Source organism: Barbus barbus (genome assembly GCF_936440315.1).
Source record: "Barbus barbus genome assembly, chromosome: 18".
Lineage (NCBI taxonomy): Eukaryota > Metazoa > Chordata > Actinopteri > Cypriniformes > Cyprinidae > Barbus > Barbus barbus.
In genome coordinates, this window is record NC_136746.1 from 5,766,972 (window position 1) to 5,793,771 (window position 26,800).

General features: G+C 37.4%; 1 protein-coding gene across 1 annotated transcript in view; it reads right to left on the reverse strand.

The window, feature by feature from the left end:
* Nucleotides 1-26,800, reverse strand: part of LOC306884505 (calcium uniporter protein, mitochondrial-like) — a 74,959-nt gene continuing 48,159 nt past the window's right edge. The window contains exons 3-9 of the mRNA XM_079440422.1: nucleotides 17,116-17,179; nucleotides 10,985-11,155; nucleotides 9,523-9,627; nucleotides 9,270-9,430; nucleotides 5,084-5,287; nucleotides 4,832-4,948; nucleotides 1-1,194 (exon numbers count right to left, since the gene is read on the reverse strand). Coding sequence (XP_079296548.1) covers nucleotides 1,114-1,194; nucleotides 4,832-4,948; nucleotides 5,084-5,287; nucleotides 9,270-9,430; nucleotides 9,523-9,627; nucleotides 10,985-11,155; nucleotides 17,116-17,179 — 903 coding nt within the window. The 3' untranslated portion in view covers nucleotides 1-1,113. The remainder of the gene's footprint in view (nucleotides 1,195-4,831; nucleotides 4,949-5,083; nucleotides 5,288-9,269; nucleotides 9,431-9,522; nucleotides 9,628-10,984; nucleotides 11,156-17,115; nucleotides 17,180-26,800) is intronic.

The following is a 26,800-nucleotide window of genomic DNA, read 5'->3' on the forward strand; positions in this document are numbered from 1 at the left end:
GGATCGCGTCTGATTAAACAGGTGTTTCGTAACAAGCACGCTGCAGCAGATGCTGTGAGGCACTGTGGGAAAATGTCATTTGATGATGTTCGAAAGAAGATTTATAGAGAAGAGAGAAGACCTTTAAAGAGGATCCATCTGCCAAGCAACCGTGTGTGTGTGCGTTTCTCATCAACATGTAAACCGATGGAGTGCATCATATTTCTAAAGAAAAAACAAATCAGAGGCTCACAGCGTTAGGGATGGACTATTCAAGCTTCGTTTGATGATGGGGATCTCAGAAAATAAAATATCAGAGCATCTGCAGATATGTAATGTCTGGTGGCATGGTAAAAAAAAAAAAATCTAATCATGAGAAGAAAAGTTTCTACTCCTTTCTCTTTTTTTCCCATTATCATAATAAACATAATATGGCTTTTAAAATAAAAAGTGCCAAAATTCTTTGATTTTTTTTTTTTTTTGGAATAATAGAACACACAGTGATATTTTAGCTGTTAGATCTGTCTTCAGCTCTTAACAGGTCCGTAAGGAAGTGAGAAAGAAATCAAAAGGGTTTCTCTTAGGCTGTTACGTACAGGCGTTTCAGCCACAAGAGGACTGGCTTGATGGTAAACGGATCTTTTCCGAGATGGAAAAGAGCACCACATTCCGAAATCTCGTCTGCAAAGTGTCAGAGTTAGAGGGATATCAGCAGTACATCAATGTAGAAAAAAAAACTGTTCAACCCAAGGGCAGATGGTTTTTAGATTTCAGAGTCCGTTTCCCATGCATGACGTTGGGGTCATTGTCTCTTAGCGATGTTCTGGTTCAATCCCAATGTCTCAACTTCCTGTCTGAAGTAGCTGTGTGTTTCTCCGTGTGGCCCTGTTGCGATATGAAAGCATCTGTCCTTGCCATCCGTTCATGGATGTAGTTATCTCTTCTCCTCTGCATAGACTTGCCAAATTAAAAGAAACAAAAAGGATAATAAAACTACGAAGCTTGCTGTGGATATGGTTTTTCATTGAGGTTGTAGAGATAAAACAAAAAAATTAAAAGAGACCGAAAACAAAACGCAAAGAGGCAGAAGAGAATGAAGTAAGAGAGAGAGGCAGAAAGAGCTTTGGGTTCTCATCAGTCCTCGCTGGCATTCATTTGCGGGACAGGGAGGTGCAACTGCAGCGGGTCTCGAAGACGCTTTAGATCCAACTCCGCCTGAGGCACAGAAAGAAAATAAGGATGAATGAATTCGGTTAAAGGAACAGATCATCCTAAAAATGGAGATGTTGGAGAGAATGTCCATGCTGTTCTTTTCCATACAGACCCTGATCTTTCAAAATAAAAGCTGCAATTACAAATTATATTGAAGGGTTCTTTAGCTTTCTTTTAATGACTAATGACAAAAATAATATGTAGAAAGCAGAATCAGGCAGGTCTTTGCCTGTGTTGCATTAGAATTGTGTGCAATGCATTTACGTCCTTCAGAAATCATTCTAATATGCTGATGAGGTTCTCAAGTATCATCAGTTATTATTGGTGCTCAATTATAATAATGTTTCTTATTATAATCAAAGTTTAAGCATTTTTCCGCTGCTTTATAATTTCGTGAAAACAATATTTTTCAAGATTCTTTGATAAATATATAGTTCAAAAGAACAACATTGAATATAAATATTTTGTAATGTCTTTACTGTCATATTAGTTTTTAACTTTTTCTTTTTTGTTTGGAATTTACCTTGTTTTGATTTGGATTAACTTTGCATCACAAGAATAAATTACATTTTAAAAGTAAATTAAGATGGGAAAATTATTCTATATTGTAATAATATTTGACAATATTACTGCCTTTACTATATTTTTCATCAAATCGTCCAAAAAAAAAAAAACATCCAAAGTTTTTACTGATATAAACATGGTAACACTTTAGAATAGAGAACACTTATTCACTACTAATAATGACTTTTCCATCAATAAATTCCTAATTTGCTGCTTATTAATAGTTAGTAAGGTGGTTGTTGAGTTTAGGTATTGGGTAGGATTAGGGATGTAGAATAAGGCATTAATATGTGCTTAATTACTACTAATAAATGGCTAATATTCTAGTAATATGCATGCTAATAAGCAACTAGTTAAGAGACCCTAAAATAAAGTGTTACCATAAACATTAAAGGTGCTGTATGTAGGATTTTGACTCTACTAAAGCATAAAAATAGCATAATATGTTTGCAGATATTTAAGAAAAATGCTAAATTAACATACTTGTTTATCTGAAAAACAATGTTACATTCAGTAATTCTGGAATGTCTGTATGTGTTATGGTTTGTGAAACCCGCCCACTGCCAGTTTACCCAATTGTATTTCGACACCCTGGGTTGCCAGTTGGCGGAAATCACAGCGCATTTCATGTCATTCATCGTCATGAGCACTCGTTCCTGTTGGTGTCGTTAATCTGGCAACCTGCGCGTGTATCAAGTCTGAGGAGGACGGGCCGGGTGAAAAAACCCCTCTCCAATATTTTGAATTTGACCTTCAATGCCTAGTTCAACTACTAGGTGTCAATCCTACATACAGCACCTTTGAGGGAAAGGGAAGTGGTGTGTGGCCAAGTATGGTGACCCATACTCAGAATTTGTGCTCTGCATTTAATCCATTCAAGTGTACACAGAGTAGTGAACATACACCCGGAGCAGTGTAGAAGTTCTTTAATCGGTTGTTTGCACATGACGTCATTGCTGTGGCACGAAATGCAGCTGGAGGGCAGGAAGTGATTTTTCTCCATAGGAATCAGTAGCAGAAACACAAAAGGCCTGTGTTTTGCGTTGTTTATGAATGCTCAAATCGGTCAAACCGAGAAAACACAAGGAGATTTTATCTCCTTGTGATAATGTGAAAATGTGTTGTTCATAAGGGGGTAAAAGTCAAGAAATTGACTGAAAAATGCTGTAAAAGTGGCTTGTAAACCTGCGTCTGCGGTCGGGAGGAGCCGGATAATGCTCGTGTGTGCAAATGCTTAATATAAGATAGTAATATAGGTATAAATACATAATCTAGGTCTGCCAACTCTCAAGCATTCAGCGCGAGACAGTCAGAATTACTCCATGCTAAACGTCAGTAGACACAATGTAAATAAGATATTATTTCCAGTTCAGAGAGCTTCAATGCTTATAACGGAACATTGTGAGATTGCAATAAATTGAAGTGAGTGACAGCTTTTTATGGATTATACAGAAGCGCTTTTTACCTGCTTTCTATAAACAATTCAGAATCTGAATAAGAGTTTTGTTTTATGTGCTGCTAACAGGACCCACGTACGCAAACCCTGTATGCAGCAAAGTGTCTGGAGTGACTGAAAGAGGAAGGAAAGTCCATACTGGTTTAGGCGCTACAACAAGAGAAAGTAAGCAGAAAAACATGACATATGTTACATGATCATTAGGTTATAAAGAGGAGCGATATTTTAAACCAAATTGTAGTATATATGCTAAGCAACTAATCCTGACTGCAAAGTTATTTCGTATTTATATGATAGATGTGGGATATATGTTGAAACTTTGCTGCATGTACAGGGTTTGTGGCCGTGGGTCCTGTTAGCAGAACGAAAACAACTATTATTTAAATTCTGATTTGATCATAGCCTAGAAAACGAGCAAATAGCGTTTCCATGTAATCACTAAAAAGCTGGCACTCACCGCAATCTTTATAACAGGGGTCATCAAACTTGATCCTGGAGGGCCGGTGTCCTGCAGAGTTTAGCTCCAACTTGCCTCAACACACCTGCCTGGAAGTTTCTAGTATATCTAGTAAGAGCTTGATTAGCTGCTTCAGGTGTGTTTGATTAGGGTTGGAGCTAAACTCTGCAGGACACCTGCCCTCCAGGACCGAACTTGGTGACCCCTGCTTTATAATCAGCGAAGATCTCACTGCAAATAATATCTTATTTACATCGCGTCTATGTGTGGCATTTAGCATCGAGTGAATTATGACTGTGTCACATTTATTTATATCTGTATTAATATCTTATATTAATGATTTGCACACACGGGCATTATCCGGCTAGGCTCCTCCCGACCGCAGACACGGGTTTTCAAGACACTTTTAACTGTTTTTCAGCCAGTTTCTTGACTTTTCCTCCCTTATGAACAACACACTTTAGTACACGATAACATCTCCTTGTGTTTTCTTGGTTTGACTGATTTGAGCATTCATAAACAACGCAGAAAAATCACTTCCTGCCCTCCAGCTGCATTTCACACATCATCAGAACCACGTTCTGAAACAACCTATACATCTAATCATGTCCCCTGGGTCATACAAGTTTTTTTTGTCTGCACCTACAAAACAGGTGAGAAACATTGTCATGTGTGATGTTTTCAATTTTTTTAACACCAACATTTAAATCAAAATGATAAATAAATAAAAAAAGAAAAAATCTTGAACACTTGGGGAAAAATAACTTTTTAAAGAAAATTAATCCTCAAATAAATGATGATTTATAGGTAGCTGAATATGCAAAATAACAATTAGCATTTCATGTGACAGAACATTTGCTGATTAAAATGAAAATTAAGTACATTATGAATATATTACTATAAAGGGGAATAATATCATCTTTAAACGGCATTTAGTAGTCAAATATATTCACTGCTGTCCATGACAATGCTGTAAGTTTCTCTTGTTATGGAAAAAAAAAAGCTGTATTCGCTGTGTGTCGAGGCTAACAAAATCATACATATCCTTTACTGCACTAAACCATAATATTGAACACTGAGTATACAGTCTAACAACAGTTTTCTGTTCCTTTCAGAGCATGAAAGGAGTGACTCGTGTGATGTTTGTGTGTGAACGAGCTTACCTCAGCAATCGCATCCTTCAGTTTGTTGTACTTCTCAATGTCAAAGCGTGTTCTCTTGGCTCCATTATGAAAGAACAGCAGGTGCTGTCTGTCCCTGGCGTCTGGGTAAATATATTCCTGTGTGAGAGAACAACAGCAGAGAGATCAGACGGATCTCCTCCTCCCGTGGCACCCGTGCATTCACAGGGACCTTGTGAAATTCCTCTGATCTTCCAGGGCAAGTCGCGGGGATAAAGAGCTGGAGCTGCTCACCTGACGTGTCAGCACGAAGTAAGCATAAATAGCCATCGATGTACCATAGGTGATAAAATACGTGACGGGCTCCATGATATCCCATGAGTACTCCCACCAGGTCAGCCGTGCCAGAATGCCAAACTGTGTGGCCATGTATGCCATCCCACCCCACAGCACCCATGTAGTCCTGCGCTCTGCTTTCTTACTCAGTTCTTCTTTAACCTGAGAAAACGAGATTGCAAAAGATATTGCAAACATTCAAAAATATAATTTTACAAGCACAGTACTGTACAGTGTCTGTCAACACTATATTTTGAAAAGTAAAATGACAAATCATTAACGTTTAATGGAACATTTTACAATATGGTCCCCTTAATTAATGCATTAACAATGAGCAATATATTTGTTACAATATTTATTCATTTTTGTTAATGTTATATATATTGAAAAATACATATACATATATATATTAAAAGCAGGGAATGTGTCGTATCAGTTATATCCATTACTTCTGTATTCTGAATCTTGCATTCGATGGTGACACACAAACCAGGATGAAGATGAGAAAAGCAAGCAATTTGGATGCTAAAAGAAAAGGAGGAAGTCAGTTATAGTTATAGCAAAAAATAAAGGGCGTGGAGAAATAAAGAGTTTGGAAACCACCAGCAACCAACAACGACCTGATCGGCTGAGAAAACAACAGTAGTTGATGACAGAAATCATAAAAGCTGTGAAAATGAACCCTAAAAGACGTGTCTGTAAAATCACCAACAACTTCCAGAAAGCTGGGGTGATGCTCTGACAATCTACTGTCCTCAGGAGACTTTGACACAGAATTACAGATGCTACACAGCAAGATGCAAACCTCTGACCAGCACCAAAAATAGAAAGGCAAGATTAGAGTTTGCAAAAAAGCACAAAGGTGAGCCAGAAGAGTTTTGGAACTGTGTTTATGGACCGATGAGACAAAGATGAACCTTTATCTAAGTGATGGGAAAGCAAAAATGTGGAGAAAAAAAGGGAACTCCAAATGATCCCCAACCTCATCTGTAAAGCATGGTGGAGGTGGTGTCATGGCATGGGCTTGCATGGCTGTCTCTGGAACAGGCCCTCTCAACTTTACTGATGACTTGATGTATGATGACAGTAGCAGAATGAATTTGGAAGGGTACAAAACCATCTTGCCTACCAATATTCAAGAAAATGCTTTCCTGTAGCTCAAATAGTAGAGCATGGCGCTAGCAACGCCAAGGTCATGGGTTCGATTCCCAGGGAAAGCAAGAGCTGATAAAATGTAAAAACTGTAACTTGAATCCAATGTAAGTCGCTTTGGATAAAAGTGTCTGCTAAATGAATAAATGTAAATGTAAAATGCCACCAGATTCATTGGGAAGTGCTTCTTTTTGCATCAGGACAATGACCCAAAACAGCCTTCCAGTTCAGTCAAGAATTTATAAGAGCAAAGAAATAGAAAGTCTTAGATTGCCCAAGTCAATCTCCAGATTTAAATCTGATTGAACATGAATTTCACCAGCTGAAGAGGAGAGTAAAGGCAGAAACTCCCCAAAACAAGCAACAACTGGAATTGGCTGCATTAAAGGCTGGGAAAAGCATTTCAAAGGATGAGACCAAGAGTCTGGTGATGTCTATGGGTCACAGACTCACTGCTGTGATTGTGTGCAAGGGATCTGCAACTAAATAATAGCTTTTAATCTTTTATATCTGCCTTATGTTCAACTGTCCCAATACTTATGCTCACATCAATGAGTGGGATGAACTCTAAAAGTGCTGTTCTTTTTATTTGGTAAAACATGTATGTGTTGAAACGGCTAATAATAAAATGTGACATTCTGTAGTTTTGTCTCATATTCATCTTTTAATCATATTTGCAAATGTCTGGACTCCACAGCCAACAGAGCAATTTTGTCTTCACTGTTTCAATACTTATGGAGGCCACTGTACATGTACACATCTAAATGACCAAATTATGTTTATTTTCATATTAAACATTGCATCACATGGTTTAGCACTTTATATATGACAGATATAGGACTGGAATTGAATCAAATGGTTGTACTCTTGGTCAAAGTGGCTATTCTGCTGGATGCCATAATGTTATTAGTGAACCGTTATTGGCCAAAGCTTTTGAAAACCTCATCACAGATGATATGTTGGTTGATATACTATACTGTGAATTTATATAATGCAGGGCAAAAACTGTGTACACAAACTTCAACAGTTCATAATACACCATATTGTGAACAAGATTATTTATCAGTGCAGGAATCAAACTGACTTTAGAATGCCGACTATTTCTGTTTTCCACAGATCATTTTTCATTATATCTCTGCATGTGGGCAATCATCAAGAGCAGGGAAACTGCATACAGTAAGATTAACTTCTCCATTTTCTTTGACAGAAGATGAATCATGAGAGCTCCACTGTCTTCACTTCAGCCGTCGCATCACATTGCTGCTTCATTTGCATAAAGTTAGTTACATCTTTTTTGAACTATGTAGCATTGCTGGTCAAAAATGTACTGTTGACACCACACAGTACAAAAAACTAAAAAGGTAATTGACCATATACTGTATCTCATTTATGACTTTATATCACATTTTGCCATTATTAGTGCAACACATACTCTATATCAGTGCTTCTCAAAGTCCGGACTCCGGTCCGGATCCGGACCCAGAGGGAATTCAATCCGGACCCGCTTCTATTTCATATTTCAAGAACACTAATTATATTTCCTACTTTGATAAAAGCACGTTAAACTTGTAAATCATTTGTTTATTTATTCTTATTTTTTTATGTCTTTTGGAGAAGGTCTGAAATTGCAGGCGAGATATTGAAACTTACCCATCATGACATTTGTTGTCATCATGACATCCAGTGAACGTATGACGTTTGACATAATCGGGTGACATTTCACCGCTAATATTTAATTTTTTTTGTTTTGTTTTGCTATCACTTATATTATGGCAATTTGTCTTATAGCAGTGCCCAGTGTATACATTTATTTGTGGCGGCTTGCCACAATATCAAAACTGACCGCTACAAATAGATTTTCCAAAAGGCTTATACTTCGTTGAATAAACTGAGCACTGCGCGTTTCAAAAATAAAATGCTGCGCGGGTGTTTTTATATGAATGTATCTTTTAAAAGAACCGTCCGTTTTCTTCAGAAAAGCTTTGATGTCAATTTTCATTTGGTCTTTCCTGTAATGGCTGATAAAGTAGCTCTTATTTGATTACAGTCGTTACCGGGGAAACAGCTATATATCACGCTCCAACAGCGCCTCCTGCTGGCAGAGAATCAACTTGCATTTGCTAGTCTGCGGGAAACACTGGTGTCTGTCAGCAAACATAAACAAAAAAGCATGCTTCAGAACTGTTTTGAGAAGGTGCTTAAGTTTTGAGCCATGTATTATTACTATGAATTAGGCTACTATTACTACTATTACTATCTTGTGCCCTGCAATAACCATTTACGCAAACTCTCTTTTGATATAAAGAAAAAAAAAAGAGAAAATCTGCCCAAACAATCAGCATCATATATCGGCCATAGGCTGTCCTGATTTCTAAATATCGGCATTGGCCAGAGAAAAAACATTATAGGTCGACTTCTACTGCTGACACTTAAATTAATCGTTTTGCCACTTTTGCACTTGTTATTAAAGTATTTTGAATGCAAAGGGAACCTTTTTTTAAAAAAATGAGTGTTTATTTGTTATATGTTATGTATGTTTATTAAAAACACGTTTTGTAATAACCAATTGTTCCGGACATTTGACACTGATGAAAATTCAGATTTGGGCCTTTGAATGTAGACTTTGAGAACCCCTGCTCTATATCCTGTAAGTGCTTCTCGTAACAGCAACCTTATTTTTATTTTGCAATGTGACTTTATATCTCGTAAATGTGACTTTATATCTTCCAACTGGGATTTCAGATCACAAAAGAGTGAATTTAGCAGTTTTGAAACTCTATATCTCACAATGTGGCACTCTTTACTGTTGCAATACTTATGGAGGGGACTGTATATATCTGAAGTAAAAACAATTTCCACCAGACATGTCCATGTGTATCTATGGTATTTGGTTAAAAAGTAAAATGTTTTTTGTTTTGTTTTTAAATCCCAGTTTGAGGAGAATCAATTGGTCAGGTGTTGTGTTTTGGTGACATTAATCCAAATAGCTCACCTTCTCCAAGGGCTGGAGCTGAGAGTTGAGGTCCTCCAGTCGTCCAATCAGCTCTCTCTCTTTGGTGAGCTGATGCTCCTCTATGCGCAGGGTAGTGTAGAGCTGCTGCACCAAGAACTTGACATCATTCAGTCGATCTGCTTCCTCGTGCGGTAGCAGATCTGCAACGGATGCCAACAGAATATCAAAAACTGTGCTGGGCCTCTGCAAAGTCTTGCACATAATGACCCACAATGCAACAGGACACACTCACCTCTGCTGGGTGACTGCACCAGGTATGTTGTGTCATTAATAACTAGCTTAAAGCTGTCCATTAGTAAAATATCAATCCCTGTCGAGGATGCTATTCTTGCTCCATCTACAGAGAGAGAAGGAGGGAAATTAGAGGAACGCAATCCTCTCACTGAAATGGTTATGTAATACAAGAACCGATCTCAAAGCTTATCACAAGGGTTTCCTGCTCTGCGTTTTTATGCTCATCAGGAAAATAAGCATTTTCCAATCTGAGGTGAAACGGAGAGAGGTAAAGACAGCGGATAACCTCTCGCTCACATCACAGGCGAGAGAAAGCTCAAGTGCCTCTCACACGGGAATAATTGAGCTTGAAACAGAGCAGATATGCAGTTTGCACAGAGTACAAATTATTCTTGCTCCTCAATTAGATTAGAAGATGTACTATCAGTTAAACATGTCAGAGACAGCCACACGTTCATCTGTGATTAGTGGATTAAACTACAAAAGAATTAGCTAATAGCTTAAATTTGAATTTAATTTTGTCCTGAGAACAATGAATGCGTTTGAAGGTGCAATGCTACACTGACTATTCTTAAAGGGATAGTTCATCAAAAAATGAAAACTCGTGTCATTTGTATACTAACTTTGGGGTCAGTAAGATCTTTATTTTTATTATTTTTTATAGTTTTATTGAGCAAGTGTGCATTAAATTGATGTGACAGTAAATATTTAAAATATTGCAAAATAGGTTTCAAATAAAAGCTGTTCTTCTTTCACCACAAACTATTAAGCAGCACAACTGTTTTCAACAATAATAATCATAATAAATGTTTGTTAAACAGCAATCAGCATATTAGAATGATTTCTGAAGGATCACATGACAGTAATGATGCTGGAAATTCAGTTGTCACAGAAACAAATTATATTTATATTATTATTATTTATTTATTTTTTATAGAAAACAGTAACTTTACATTGTAATAATATTCTGTAGTAATAAAGTAATAACAATATTGCTGCCCTCAATGTGTTTTTTTGTGTGTAAGGCAGTCTATGAGCATATGAGACTTCTTTAAATGTGTGTTTAACAGAAGACAACCTATTAGACACAATATCCAAGATTGATTTTCCATGGAAGTGGATGATGATTTAAACTGCCAAGCTCCAAGAAGACCAAAAAAACACCACAAAGGGAGTCCATACTACATACTTGCAGTACATGGTACTACTGCACTATACCTGTGAAGTCACATAGAACAGAAATCATTACAGCACGAGTAATATGAATTTTTGTATGAATCACCTTCCACTTTCATTCATTCATGGAGAAAAGAATTAAGAATGGCATGGATATAATTGATCACAACTGTCATGTAAACACCATGAATATTTGGGAAAGCTCCAGCAAAAGGTTAAACTAAAACTTGACTGTTATCTAGATTTGGCTTTAGATTCAGAGATTTTGATGTGTTGTGCTGTACCTGTAGAGTAGATGGCGACTCTATCGATGCCCCTGTCCTCCGCCTGCAGCTGCTGAAGGAAAACCCCCACTGTGTCGCTCAAGGGTTTGAGGGTGAACTGGCAGCGTTCTCGCCGGGATGGCAGACGTACGGAGATCACCGGCAAGCCGTTCTGATACACCACTGTAACGTCTGCAGACACATAAAGGGCAATTAGATGTATAGTAACCAAATTAGACAGGCTTTTTATGGATGGCAATAGTTTAGTCCAGTTAGAGCTCACTAGCAAATATTTGAGCCTTCAAAAAACTACCAAGAAAGATTCTCAAACTCATTAAGGACATTTAAACGGCAAAATAATGACTCTGTCTGCTGAGAGTTTGTACAAGTGTGTAAGAGAACACTAGCATTTTCAGCAACTAAAAATGGTTCTAAGTCAGTTATTTCTATCTTTTGCTGTAGTGTGTCAGTAGGAAATATCAGTTTACATCTCCACAGAGATCTGATCTGATCATCATCCAGTCTGGAATCACATGAAGAAACAGAACAAACTGAGACAGACTAAATCCAGAAGAACTGTGGCAACGTCTCCAAGATGCTTCAAGAAACCTCCTGCACAGCTACAGTACTGTTAAAAGTTTAAGGCACTTGTGTAAAAATGCTGTAAAATGAGGATTCTGTCAAAAAATAATATCATAAATAGATTTTCTTTATCAACTAACTTCTATTAACTAAATTAAAATCACATTTGGGATGAGCATCCTTTGCGTTTAAAGCAGCTTTTGCCCTCGGTGCACTTCAGCATAGTTTTTCAGGAAGCTTTGCAGGGAGGTTTCTTGAAGCATCTTGGAGACGTTGCCACAGTTCTTCTGGATTTAGTCTGTCTCAGTTTGTTCTGAAAAATCTCACTGGATTATTACAATTAATGGCAAAATGAATGTTTGGAAATGTAAACCGATATTTCCTACCGACACACTACAGCAAAAGATAGAAATAACTGACTTCAAACTATTTTTAGCTGGTGAAAATACTAATGTTCTAATCATTTTGGCCACCACTGTATGTGGACAGTGAATAGGTAGAGTGCCAGCAGGGGGCAGTATTGTGATGACAGCATGCGGGAACCATAGAGCCCTGTTGAATGATGGGAGAATTCATCACACTACTGCAGCATTAGACCTGTCCAGAGTTATGAATGCTCTCTCTTGAGCGAACAACAGACCGGCCACTGTGGAGTCAGTGGACGTCACTGTACATCACAGTTTAGTGTCAGGGCATATCCTGCCGCTTCCAGCCGTCCCGTAGATGGTACAGCTCTGGTCCAGAACTCTTCATATTCTGTATACACCAAGGGGCTTGCAGCATCCCATTTATAAACTGCCTCATTACTGCAGTCGTTATGTTTAATGAGTCTGAGGGGGACCATGATGCTCTGCAGTGAGGTCTGATGTCTGGATGATAAAGACTGGAGCGGTTTAAACGTGTCACTCAGACCCCTCAGGGTGATGGACCTTACTCTATTTACCCACATTTCCAGTGACTTTAGAGCTGAAAGATAACTGTAACTATGGTCTTATGAGTTTTAAGAACCTATTTTAATATCCAAAGCAATCTGATCCATGCAATCAAGAGCTATATTTGATGTAATGCTCAGAGATTTAAATACATAACGAATAAACGTCAAAGCAATGTTTTAAAAAACATAAAAAAAATTATGAACTGAATATCTGTTGCATCAGGTTTTTCCAGTGTAGACAGCTTCAGTGATTATAATGGGAGCAAACTCGGTTTGTTTTGCATCAGTTTCTCCAGAATGAGTTCCTGGTTTGAGAACAGCAGGTTAAAAGAGCCAGTGCAGAGCCACGTAGCACAAGCAGGACATCCCAGATCAGACAGCGGCTCTGACAATGTGACAAAGACAATTTGTCAGTGCCATATGTAGGGCTCTAGTTTTATTAGGGCTCTATGAGAATCCAGACACTCATCATGAGCTGTTCTGGGAGTCACGTCATCAGTATTTCAGTTTCATTTGATAAAACTATTAATACACAGACACTCAACATGTCTTCTCTACAAGCTGCGAAAATAGTCTGGTTTAAGAAATTATGACAAATATGTGAAACTGGAGCACAAAACCAGTCATAAGTCGCTGGGGATAGCCAAAAATACATTGCATGAGTCAAAATTATAAATTTTTCTTTTATACCAAAAATCATTAGGACATTAAGTATAGATCATGTACCATGAAAATATTGTGTAAATTTCCTACTGTAAATATATTATTGATTAGTAATATGCATTACTAAGAACTTCATTTGGACAACTTTAAAGGCGATTTTCTCAATATTTTGATTTTTTTGCACCCTCAGATTCCAGATTTTCAAATAGTTGTATCTCAGCCAGATATTGTCCAAATACCATGCATCAATGGAAAACTTATTTATTCAGCTTTCAGATGATGTAGAAATCTCAATTTCGAAAACTGACCCTTATGACTGGTTTTGTGGTCCAGGGTCACATATATCGTGTTATTGTACAGCAGTACAACTCACTTCTCAAATTATTGATAACAATAATAATACAGTTTATTGAAATACTATTTTTTTTTAAGGAACGTCCCAATATCATACAATTTTTCAGCCATGTTTTAATTTAAACTAACCTTTTGTTGCAAAACACTTTGTTTGGCAAAAAAAAATAAAAAATTTAAAGGAATTGTTAACATTTTTTATTTTATTAAATGAAATAAATTTTAAAAGATTAATAAAAAAAAAAACAACATTTCACATTAATTTGTATTAAATAACACAAGAGAAGAAAAAACATTATTTTTGAAAAAATAAAGCATGTCATAGGGTCCTATTATTGTTAATTTATTCATTAATTATTAAACCGTTAAAAAATAATGAAATCACTTAATTATACATCTTTTTGTATTATTAAAATTTAAGTGAAAAGGAATCCAGAAACACAGAATTTTAGGCAAAACAAAAAAAATAATAATTTCAGAATAAGGCCTTATTTCATTAATGATATGCTTCAGGGAATTACATCAGGGGAAAACATTGAGTCAAACTAACTTTAATATTGGAATAACTGATTAATTTAAACAAATCGCTTCATTTGAATGATCACCCAAGACCTTTTCTTGTTTTGTTCCTCTTTTTTTTTGTTAGTTACATTGGCAGTATGTGTGTCTGTAGTAAGATGCGATTAATTGAGATTAATATTAACTCCAATTGAGATCACGCTGCACCGAATTGTGATGTTATGTATTTAAAAAGACATTGCACACTGCAGAGTAGTAAACAAAAATGGCTTGACTGTAGTTTTACTGTTACATTGGGAATAGCTTGTAGTCTGGCGGCTTACAGTTATGTTCCTCAACACCGGTTCAGAATGCAATGTTTACAAAATATTTAGTCTCCTCCACTGACCGGTTCATAAGACATGAAACATAAATAAACAAATGCACATTTTTAAGACATTGAACATACAGTGCCTTTAGAAAGTCTTCATACCCCTTCATTTTTTCACATTTTGTTATGATTTTAAACTGCTTTAAATTACTTTTTATAATATAAATCTACACCCCACACACCATAATGGCAAAGCAAAAAACAGATTTATCACAACTTTGCAAATTTATTAAAAAGGAAACACTGAAAAAAGGACATTGCAACAAGTCTTCACACCCTTTGCTTTGACGCTTGAAATTTAGATCAGGAGCATTCCAGTTTCACTGGATCGTCTTTGAGACGTTTCTATACTCCGACTGGAGTTAACCTGTGACAAATTCAGTTGACTGGACATGATTTGGAAAGGCACACACACCTGTCTATACAAAGTTTAACAGATGGAATGGATGTCAGAGCAAAAGCTAAGCCCTTAGGACAAAAGAATTGCCCGCAGAACTGAGAGGCAGGATTGTGTTGAGACAGATCTGGGGAAGACTGAAAAATTCTGCTGTGTTGAAGAATTTGGCCTCCATAATCCGTAATGGATGAAGTTTGAAACAATCAGGACTCTTCCTAGATCTAGCCTCCTGGCCAAACTGTGCAATCGAAGGAGAAGGGTCTTGGTTAGAGAGGTTATACAGACACTGATGGTCACTCTGGTGGAGCTCCATGATCTTATATGGAGATGGAAGAAACTTACAGAAGGACAAACATCACTGCAACACTCCACCAATCTGGGCTTGACGGAAAAGTGGCTAAACTCAGTCAAGATACATGAAACCCTGATTGGAAGTGGAACAAAAATACAGCGAAATAACTCTCAGAGTATGAAAAAAAAAGATTCTCTGGTCTGATGAACCTCAATTCCCTATTCATGTCTGAGGGAAACCAAGCACCGCTTATCACCTGTATAATACCATCCCAACGATGAAGCATCCCAGCGGGGTGTTTTTCAGCAGCAGGGACTGGGGAAGTGATCAGAGAAGGCGGAAAGCTGAATGCAGCTAAATACAGAGATATCCTTAATGAAAACCCGGTTCAGAGTGCTCAGAACCTCAGACTGGGCTGAAAGTTCACCTTCCAACATGATAATCACCCTCCACACACAGCCAAGACAATGCAGGAGTGGCTTAGGAACGACTCTATGAACGTCCTTGAGTGGCCAAGCCAGAGCTGGGACTTGGAACCAATCAGACATCTTTGGAGAAACCTATAAATGGCTGTCCACCGATGGTCCCCGGCCAACCTGACAGAGCTTGAGATGATCTAAACAGAAGAAAGGCAAAAAAAAAAAAAAAAAAAAATGCAGATGTGCAAAGCTTGTTGCATCATACCCAAAAAGACCTGAGGCTGTAATTGTTGCCAAACTAAGTTTTGAGTTAAGGATATGAAGACTTGTGCAATGTCATTTTTTTCAGTGTTTCCTTTTGCAAAATTGTGATAAATCTGGATTTTGCTTTGTCATTATGGTGAGTGAGGTGTACATGGGAAAAAAAAGTAATTTAAAGCAGTTTAACACAACATAACAGAAGGGATATGAAGACTTTCTATAGCCACTGTATATATCACAGCACTATGCATATCTCATAGCTATTTTTTATTGGTATCCGATTGGGAAAATAGTCTGATTCAAGCATAATCTTTTCCTGTTGATCATGTTATTTTAAGTCTACACCAGCACTTTCAATCTGATCAAAATGTATTTGGATCAACCTGTCAGATCGATTGAGGTTCACATCAAGGCTTTCAGTCCAATTGAGCCATCAATCTGACTATAACTGTATTATTTGGGTGCACATAGTGACTCAAAATTCCTACATTACATAATGATAAAACTCGTTTAGCAAACGTTTGCAGATACAGGTGTATAAATGCCCCTCTCTGTTGATAATCGTACACCTGCATAGCATTCCAAAGCATCCTTTATACTTATTTGCAGTTTCTAGGAGATTTCTTTGTTGACTGTCGAACACCTGCACAGTTAAATATAATATTGCTGTTTTTTTGTCATCTTATGAGCAACAGAAAGCTACTGTATTTGTAGCAGTAAAATATTAATTTTCTTAATACTTGTTTAGTGAATTTCTCACTCAACTATATGTAATTTAACACATGAAATATACATCCTCTAACTCAAACTGTAGAGCATGACATTAGCAATGCCAAGGTCATGGGTTCAATTCCCAGGGAAAGCAAGGAAAGACCAAATGTTTACCTCAAATGCAATGCAAGTCACTTTAGATAAATGTAAATACAATCCTGAAGCACGACCCATAGGAAATTGCTTTAGTCTTTATAGCTTTTTAGGGTTAGCTAATGTTAGTTAATGTGGGATATTGTAGTATTAAAGCAGTAAATCCAGACTCGGTAACATTTGATTACACTTACAGTTGATACAGTTAAGTATGATAAACTAACGATGTTAAGTACATTCTTATATTTCTGTCACTTTGTCTTTTCTTCCAGATTGTCAAATATTTACTTAAACCAAATGTTTGTTGTGTATACTGTATGTTCTCGAAACTGGCTGGTTTGGTTCAAGGCACTGAACGCTTCAATAAACATTTTCTGACTAAACATTCTGCCTTTGGAGAAAACTGGATCAAAAACATGCTTCTGAGGAAGATATTCATGGCAGAGCCCACAAGTATTTGCATGAGTTTAAATAAAGAGAGCATGAACTTGATCACTCACCTTCTGAAGCGGCGGGTGAACACAGTAGTCTTTGACCCTGCCATGAGGGGGAGCCCTTCCAGCCCTAAAACCAAAGAAGAGAGAGAGAACGAGAGAGAGGTCATTTGTCATTGAATCTTAAGCATTACAGCTACACAAACACATTGATATTAAACTGCTTGCACAATTGAGTCTGTTTAAATGGTTGCAGATAGTCCCCATTTGTTCAGGCTTGTCTGACTGCAGAATGTGAGATATGATGGCACTTTTTTCATTTTGAGTAGTTGCTGTATGTGTTACAGTGTTTATGTGCTCGACAACAATCCTTTAGGGGATAACTGGAAATGTTTTGTCTTCACAATATGATGGGGGTTGGCACTGAGCAACACACACTGGTATTGAACATATACACAAAGGCAGGACCCACTGAATCATGGAAAATGTGAGATTTTGTCTTCATATACTTAGCATGGCCTAAAAACAGGTGCCATGAAGAACAAAGGTGACTGAGGTTCATACTACTAATGAATGAAATGGCAACATGATTCAAAACTTATGGGAATAGTTCATCCAAAAATGGAAACTCTGTCATTGTTTACTCTCCTTCATGTCATTCCAAGCATGACTTTCTTCTTCTGTAAAACACATACGGCAAATATTAAGAATATCCAGGTCACACTTTCAATATAATGGGAGTAAATGGGCACTGGGGCTGTAAATCTCCCAGAAGACAAAAAAAGAATCCTAAAAGTTGAGACTGTGCACTATAAATCCAAGTCTTCTCACGTTATACTATAGCATTTTCATTAACAGTCATTATTCACATTTTGACATCCACCTTTACTTTTATTGCCACGTTGAGGAGAGTTTATTGAAGAAGTCAGAATCATGAATAAATTGACATTTAAGTCAGATCATTTCAATTAATCAACTGATCCAGTTTATAAAACTGGTCTGAACAACTCCCTTATCTCTGGTCCTAATGGTCCTAATAACTTATCCCCAGTCCTTATCCTCCATTTGATTAAATTAAAGGGGTCATATGATGCGATTTCAAGTTTTCCTTTCTCTTTGGGGTGTTACAAGCTGTTTGTGCATAGATAAGATCCCTGAAGTTGCAAAGACTAAAGTCTCAAAACCAAAGAGATATTCTTTCCACATCCCCCTAAACGGCTCATTTAAACACGCCCCCACATGTCTACATCAAGGTGTGGGAAGATTTGCAAAACATCGCCCAAATGTTTACGCAAAGAAAGGTGGAACTATTATTCTCGCTGTAGTGTTGTTGCTGCCGCCGGCGCCATGTCCTGGAGACGCTGTGTTTCATTGTGAAAGCAAAAATACTTTGTTTGGGCTTCCAAAAGAGGACACAACTAGAAATCAGTGGTTAAGTTGTATTTACAACACTGTTCCAGAACAGTACAACCCAAATATTGGAGTGTGTGCAGCGCATTTTACGGAAGACTATTTGCTGAACCTGGAAGAGTAGCCTACAATGCAGGCTTGCACGGCTGATTCTATAAAGTGGGGCAATTCTAACTTTGCAAGGACAGTCTGGCACTTCTGACTCGCAGCCTCCAAGTACATTTTCTTATTTAAAGAATTAGCCACTGATGATTCAAATGCGAGTTTTGAGCAGTGTAGAGTAGTGCTTGTTGTTTGTCGTTTCTCCGATCACGAATGCAGACATGGTAATGTTTACGCGGCGCGACACAACGCATAAAAAGACAGTATAAGTCATTATAATCAGTAATCATGTCCCCACTGGATGCAATAAATGCCTCGTTTATAGTGGGTTTTATTGTTTTAGTCTCATCGCGCCGGAACAGCATCACAACATGGTAAGGGGCGTAACATTTCTATCTTATTCTTGAGGTATTCGGGCAATCAGAGCACGCCTCGCTTCTCAGAACGATGAGCTTTGTAAAAAATCGATGCGTTTCAGAAAGGCGGGGCATAGAGGAGCAACAATAACGTACAATATGTGGAAAGTAATGTGTTTTTGAACCTTAAACCGCATAAACACATTGCATTACACCAAATAGACAAAATAATGTTCTTTTTTAGCAAATGTCATATGACCCCTTTAATAAAAGAGTGACCAGGATATTCTTCAAAAATTATTTTATTTTTCCATTTGTGTTCCACTAAAGAAAGACATAGCAGTTTAGAGTAGCATGAACGTGAATAAATGATACCAGAATATATTATTAGGTAAACTATCCCCTTTAAAGGTGCAATGATATTTAACGTTGCTTTGCTAAATTTTCAGCAGGATTTTTGGCAGAATTCAATCAGGTTCAAATTGGTCATGCAAATTCATCACAAGGGGAAAGTGCTAGGTTTGAAAATGACTTCTGTGTGAGCGGTGTCTTGCACTACACTATCGACAATGAACACCATCGACTGCATGTTAAGGCATATGAACTTTGAAAATACGTTTTACACAAAAAAGTATGCAAATGAGACGTGGACAAAAAAAAAAAACATGCGGACAGTAAAACCAAGTATGATGGAACACCCGCTGCCTCGTCAGTTGGGTGTTTCTGAATTGAGAGGCAGCCAGAAGGGAACCACATGTTTTAAATCCAGGGAAAATACATCACATTTTCCACTGCGCCTCTGGAGAGGACAATCACCACAAAGAGAGAGAAAGAGGGTTGTGTCCAAACTGAATGGAGATTCTATATTGAGATCATGAGAATTCAAGAGACCTTTGCTTTTCATCACATTATGCACGCGCACACAGAGAGAAAGAGAGTTTGCTGAGTTATCAACAGCAGCAGAAGCGTATTTGGGTTTAGAATGTCCAGAGATTTGCAGTGTGGTCATTTCAGTGCACCTGGTGTCAGGCTAGTGTTGAGGTGAACAGGTCTGATCCAGACTCTTCTGTCAGCGTGTTTCACAGGCAGCTCCATGTCTTCCTGAAATAGAGCTCTCAATGTTTCCACCCACGCATCAAAACACTGACTCTCCTCCCACACATGCTGCCCCACTAACCTGACAGCACTCCAAAATACTCCACAGGATTCACACGCACAGCTGATTTACTCGCATTGTGTCATTTATGGTGCAGCAGTCAAAGCTTAGGACTTGTAATGGGACGGTTGCTGGTTCAAATAAGGAACCAGTGACGAACAAGTCATGAACTATAGGCACTTGGTTTTCCAGGTGGACTGTTCCTGTAGTAAATTTGCTTTGGCTAAAAATGACTGTTTACATCTGTGAGTGAAGTTCTCCTTCCAATCCTACTGTAAGCAAATGACTCAGTGCTGTAGCACCATTGACTACATGCTTGCATGCAAAACACAAGGGGCCAGCCACCGGTTTTACCAGCTGTTCGTAAGCTACAACTTAGCCTAGTTCTGATGTAAAGATGAACTAAGTTACAACAAGCAATATTAAATATTTTTGAGTTGCACCATTAAACTTTTCTGAAACGTAACTGTGTATAAACTAAATATTTTTGGAGGTTCTGATGTAAAGGTTGGAATAAAAAGGCTGATTTAAAAAAATGCTTTGTTAGTGTGTCTTTGACACGATCCCACCCTAAATGGTGCATCTTACATGCATCAAAAATGACTGTGAATGGACAGTGATTGCACTGAATGCCAGCTGTTGGTTGGCGTATCTACATACATGCAAACAATATTCAAACATCATTGAAATTTGAAGGGCAAGTATGAAGGTTTTCCTGCTGAAAAATCGAAAAAAATAAAACTCCGTAAAGTAGCTGGTAGACGATTTCTAGCTAGTCAGAACTGGTTCAAGCTGGTTTAGGAGGATGATCAGTGGGACTAACAGATGTTAGTTGTTAATAAATTATTGCAAACAACAGCCTGAAGTGGCTGAACAGCTTAACCAACATAAACCACCAAATAGTGAAAAAGATCACGGTATCATTTACTCACTCTCACATTGTTCTGAACCTGCAAGACGTTCTTCTGCCAAACACAAAGGACGAATTTCGGAAGAATACCCTGGCCACTCACAACTGAAATTGAATGGGAACTGAGGCTGTGAAGCTCCCAAATGATGAAAAAAAACCCATCAAAAAAGTCTGTAGCATATAAAACCATATCCCAAGTATAAAGCCATAAGATACTGTAGCTTTGTCTGCTCACAGACTATAATTTTAAGTCATTACTCACTGAAAGCGGCCCCCCCCAGCTCTCCCTGGCACATTCATGAGGGTATTATGAGAGAAGTAGAGATTTAGGAAACATTCTTTTGAGAGCCGTTCAATAAACTGATGTTTGATCCAGTTCACAAAAATGATGCTTTCAGACAGATCTGATTCTTGGGTTCTGACCTAATGATGAAGACATGGGCTATAGCAAACAAGTCATGTAGAGCAGATAAACAACACTTTATAGACTTTACAAGTCTGATTTGAATCTTGAAATCCTCAGTCCCCATTCATTAAGTTCTCATGCTATGGGTTGTTGAATGCTTGAAACTGATGGTTGACAAATGTGTGCAATTTACTGTATTTGAAAAGTCCTTGGAATAGCAAAAGAACCAAAACTCACAAAGAGACTGACCAAGCCAATAAATATCAAGATAATACGATAAAAATCCACTTTGCATCATGGCCGCATTACCACCTCAGGTGTGCATAATATTTCAAACATGATGTTCCAAACAGTCCAGAAGAATATGTTTGGAACAACATGAGGGTAAGTATATTTTTGGGTTAACTAAACCTTAGTAACCTTATTGATGCTAGGGTTGTCATGACAATTGAATCATATGATACTAAAGCAATTATCAAGATATGAAGTCTTGCCACTATGGAACTGGAAGTCATAGCTCCATCTGATGTGTGTTTGATTGCCACATGTCAATAAAACACCACAGATACAATGCCAATGCCAATCAGTGTTCTTCGACACACAAGATCTGACAGCACAGAGGTGTGAAGGAGTTTAATGAGTGAATGTGCTGAGCCTGAAGGGGAAAAGAGACAGGAGGTCACTGCAGTCCTCTGACAGCCGTTTAAGTGCAGATTTCAGACGAGAACTGTCATTAATTAGTAATGAAGAGATAACGAACCAATCCCTCCTCAGAGGGTGATGTCTGCGTTCATTATTACGACTGAAAATGTGGAGAGGTGTCAGGGGCATTAGACAAGAACAACAGTCTTTAGCTTTACCCAAACGCACAAAGTGGAGTCTCAGATTCACACAAAACAGACTGATGTATTCTGCACATAAAAATGGCAAGAGCCAGCTGAAATCACCTGATCCAATCTGATAGAACTGGTGTCTATGCAGTTTCTGGAAGTCAAGGTGAACAGGCTTTTAACAGGCTGTCAGGAAACAATGTTGCCAAGCTTCCACAATGACAGCTTCTGGAGAAGAGCTAGCAGCTGCTAATTTAGAACACACGTGCCATTCATACAACTCATTATCTTTATATAACATTATCCTTACACATTTGAATCATTACCATATTACACTGTTAGTTATAGTGTAATTATACATTTAAGTACTGAGTAACACTAATTAACTACATGCACTCCCTGGATGGTTGAGGTTAGGATGAGAGTTTGGTTTAGGGTTAGTTATTTATCATTTATTACTATAAACCATAAAATAAGGGGTTACCATTTTTACAAATATTTCCAGGTTAAAGATCTGCTTTTTGCACTTTTATGTACAGTATTTACACGTTTATGTGAAACATATGTTATTTTCTTTTTGACACTTACAACATAGCTGAGCAGAGTTCAGCTTTGTGCAAATGAGGAGCGATGAAATGTGGCAACTACCAACAGAAGTATATGAGATCTGCGTGTTTAAAGAGTTGGATACTGGATTTGAGAAGGAACACTTACTAGAAACCATCAGCAGAGCAAGCTGATGAACTCCAGATATTTACTGGAGAGATGTAGAGAGACTGAGAAGCTGAGAGGAGCTTGTGCTGTTGCTTGCTTTATTTCTGTAGCACTAGTTAATGGTGAGGAGCTGCACATTGGTGTTGCTAAAGAAAGAAGTGTTAATGGGCTTGTTAGTGTAGAGCAGGAGATCCTGCTGGAGTTTAGTTCACACAGTTTGGCTTTGGTTTGTTTGGTAATTCAAGAGGCAGGCGAGGCTGTGAAGCAATCATTGGCTGACTATTTAACAATTAGCACTGACACAGAAGCACCAGCCCTTGTGTAAAGACCTGTGAATCTATCTAATCTATTCAAATCCACTGAGCAGAGGATTTTTTTTCTCAAACTTGGTGGCATGAATAGTTCCGATTTCTACTTGCCTTGCTCACATTTTCACTATAGCCCCAAAATATGAAGTTACATTTTTTATATTTAGAATTATAGGTGCATATTTTTCATTTAATATGTATTTTACAATAATTTAAAAATATTATCATGCATTTAAAAAAATACTACTATTATGCATATCACACCAATAAATGTATCATTTCAATGTTAAGCAGATTTTATAAAGAAAACTTGCAATAATAGATATTATAGAGATTATACTGTTATTGTGGTCACTTGCGTGGTCCTAACTTGCTGCTTATTAATAGTTAGGAAATAGTTAAGGAATCTAAAACATAGCCATGCAGAATAAACCATTAATATGTGCTTCATAAGTACTAATAACAGACAATATTCTGGTAATATGCATGCTAATAAGAAGCGAGTTAATAAGTAATTAAAACTACACAAACTCCAAGGCAGCAGCAAATTCATAAAAACTTGCTGGAAAATTATGGCATACTTGGTAAAACATCATGGAGTGGTTTGTCATTTTTAACTCATTGATGCTACTATCATAACATGTTCTGAAAAACAAAATCAAGCTTTAAAAAATTAGCAAGAAATCAAAACCAAATGCTTAAGTTTGCAAGGAAAACCTGTGTTTGTATTATCAAAAAAAAAAGTTTAAGATAATGCACCCTGACCCAATAGGACATTCAGCTGTTCCTTCAACTGGCCTGGAACTCTGGCTATCCTTATTCTTGAGCCCTGCAGTCCATCCCATGTTACATTTACAGAATAAAGTGCATCTCTGATCACCTTCACACTGTGCTGTTCTTTCCTTCTCAGTAGGACTGAGCCAGTCGGCTGTCAACAATGTTGACTTCATTCCTGTCTTCAGCAGTCAGTCAGACTCACAGTGTTGGCTCTAACTGAGACTGGGATCCATGCAGATAACACTGCAGCCCTGTCCACTTAATTCACACTGTAACAGCATAAAAATACTACTTAAATAACCCTGCAGACAGTCAAACAATCTGGCTGAGATTAAGCACTTCAGCAGAATATCCCATATCAGTGACTCACAGTGGACACACACTCACCAGTGTGTGTACTCTCATAATGCACCTGTAATAGTTAGTCAGCGTGTAGTGAAGCCCAAACAGTGATTAGATTAGTGCCGTGATCAGATGCTGCAGTAAGACGCATTACAATCATAACAGTAACACCCACACACTCACGCTTCTTTACGATGTGTCAGCACTAAAGACCACCACCGCTGTTTTCAATCAGGCCCTCCTTTCATCTCAGGCAATAACATGAAGCACTGTTCTGCAGCAAGATCAAACAGAGTCGAGAACCGGTTCTTCAGAACTAGTACCACTGGCGCTCCTAAATGCCTGCAATTCCTCTGATGTTGCGGATACACTGTAAAAAAATATTTTTTGGTAACACTTTAGAATAGGGAACGCTTATCCACTATTAACTATGACTTTTCCCTCAATAAATTCCTAATTTTCTGCTTATTAATAGTTAGCAAGGTAGTTGTTAAGTTTAGGTATTGGGTAGGATTAGGGATGTAGAATAAGGCATTAATATGTGCTTAATTAGTAATAATAAATGGCTAATATTCTACTAATATGCATGCTAATAAGCAACTATTTAAGAGACCCTAAAATAAAGTGTTATTGATTTTTTTTGATTAATTCCTTTAATGTAATTAAATTCAGGGTGAAATTTGTAAAAAAAAAATTCTGTTGTAGTTGTAATTAAAACAAAGATTATTAAATACTATCTTGGTCTCTCTACTTTCATGTTTAAGTCAATGTGTTTATTGCTGAATATCTGAAGGAAAATGGTTCATATAGCCTTTTTTTCAGCGTAGAACACTAAACCAGTGTTTTTTGCACTGCTGAATTTACAGGGTCACAGCAAAAGAAATCGTTGTATCTGAGTCATGAGCTCTCAGTATGAATATTGAATGTGATGAGACAAAAGATTCATGCTGCAAAATAATACAAACACATAAAAAGACAACCCTGCTGCCATCGTTCTGGAGGAATAAGCGAACGTTGGTTAGTTATTAGAGGAGAACAGCTTGTGTGGGATTAAATGAATAGCACTGCATTCACAGTACCGTAGCTTGAGTGTTGAACACAGCGCTCTGTATTGAAGACGGGGAACCAGAAACCGTCCTCTCTGCACGCTCACACGGCGGCTGAAATATTCAACAGAGGGCTGGTCAATAGCACAGCACCCGTAGAATCAATGTCATTTAGGCAGATGGAGAAGGAGAGAGCGCGAGAGAGCCAAAGGCAGAGAATTGAGGGGCTATTAATACAGAACTTGCTGTTTTTTAGCATCTCACGCCATGAGTGCTTGGTCTTGACGTTTAAATCAATAGGAAATTAAATTTACTGACATCTTTATCATCTTTCATCAAAACGTAATAACTTGCTCTACCGCTAAAATGATTTTACATTTTGGCTGATGTTACCACTCACCGTTATTTTTCAATCCTCTCTCACAACCTCTCTATTCTCTCAATCCTAATATGTAACGGCCACTTGCCAGCTTTCCATCATGTAGTTTTTAATGCATAAAATGTCCAAAACTATAAATAGTAATAAATGACAATGGAAACATATTTATTGAATAGATTCGTACATGCTCATCAAAAAAAGTAATGTAACTGAATAATTCAGTCAGAGAACAACATATTGAACAAACACACACTTGTATTCGTATCATTATGGGCACATTACATTGATGTAATGTTTTTTATACAATACAAACTGTATTTTCTATTCCTAAAACTACCCCTCACACAAAACGTTCTGCATTTTTACATTTTCCAAAAACAAAAAAACTAATCATTGTGTAATTTATAAGCTTGTTTCCTTCTGTAGACCAAAGAACTTCTGCCACAAGGTCAAAATCATTAGTAATGCTATGCTTGTTGGGATATTTGGTCCCATAACGTAGGAAATACCAGGTACACACACAAACTCGGAATTATGTTTTTGTTGTAATTTTGTTGTGATAAGATGACTTTTCCCGAAAAACTGTAAATTTAACTTTTTTTTTTTATTGTAAAATGTCCCGTTAAATCTGTTATAGTAAGGAAACGTAATGTTTTTACTGCAACATTTTACAGTTTTTTACGAATAAAATTACGAGTCACAGCATCTACAAGTTCTATTTATAATTTTCAGAAATTTCTGCAAAAGCGACAATTTTAACCTTGCCATTTTCACAAATTGTTTTGCGATAATCTGCACTAATTAATTATGCTACTTGGATGCTTGTCTGTCTAAATCTCTGTAACCATATTTTAACATTTTAATAATATTTTAATTTTAATGAACACACTAGAACAATTAAAGCTGTAAGAAAAGATCAACTCCCTATCAAATTCAATCATTTTGAAATTAAATGTTCAATAAAGAAATATGGGTGTGGTGTCCCAGTGTCCACATAGGCCTACACAAACAATCC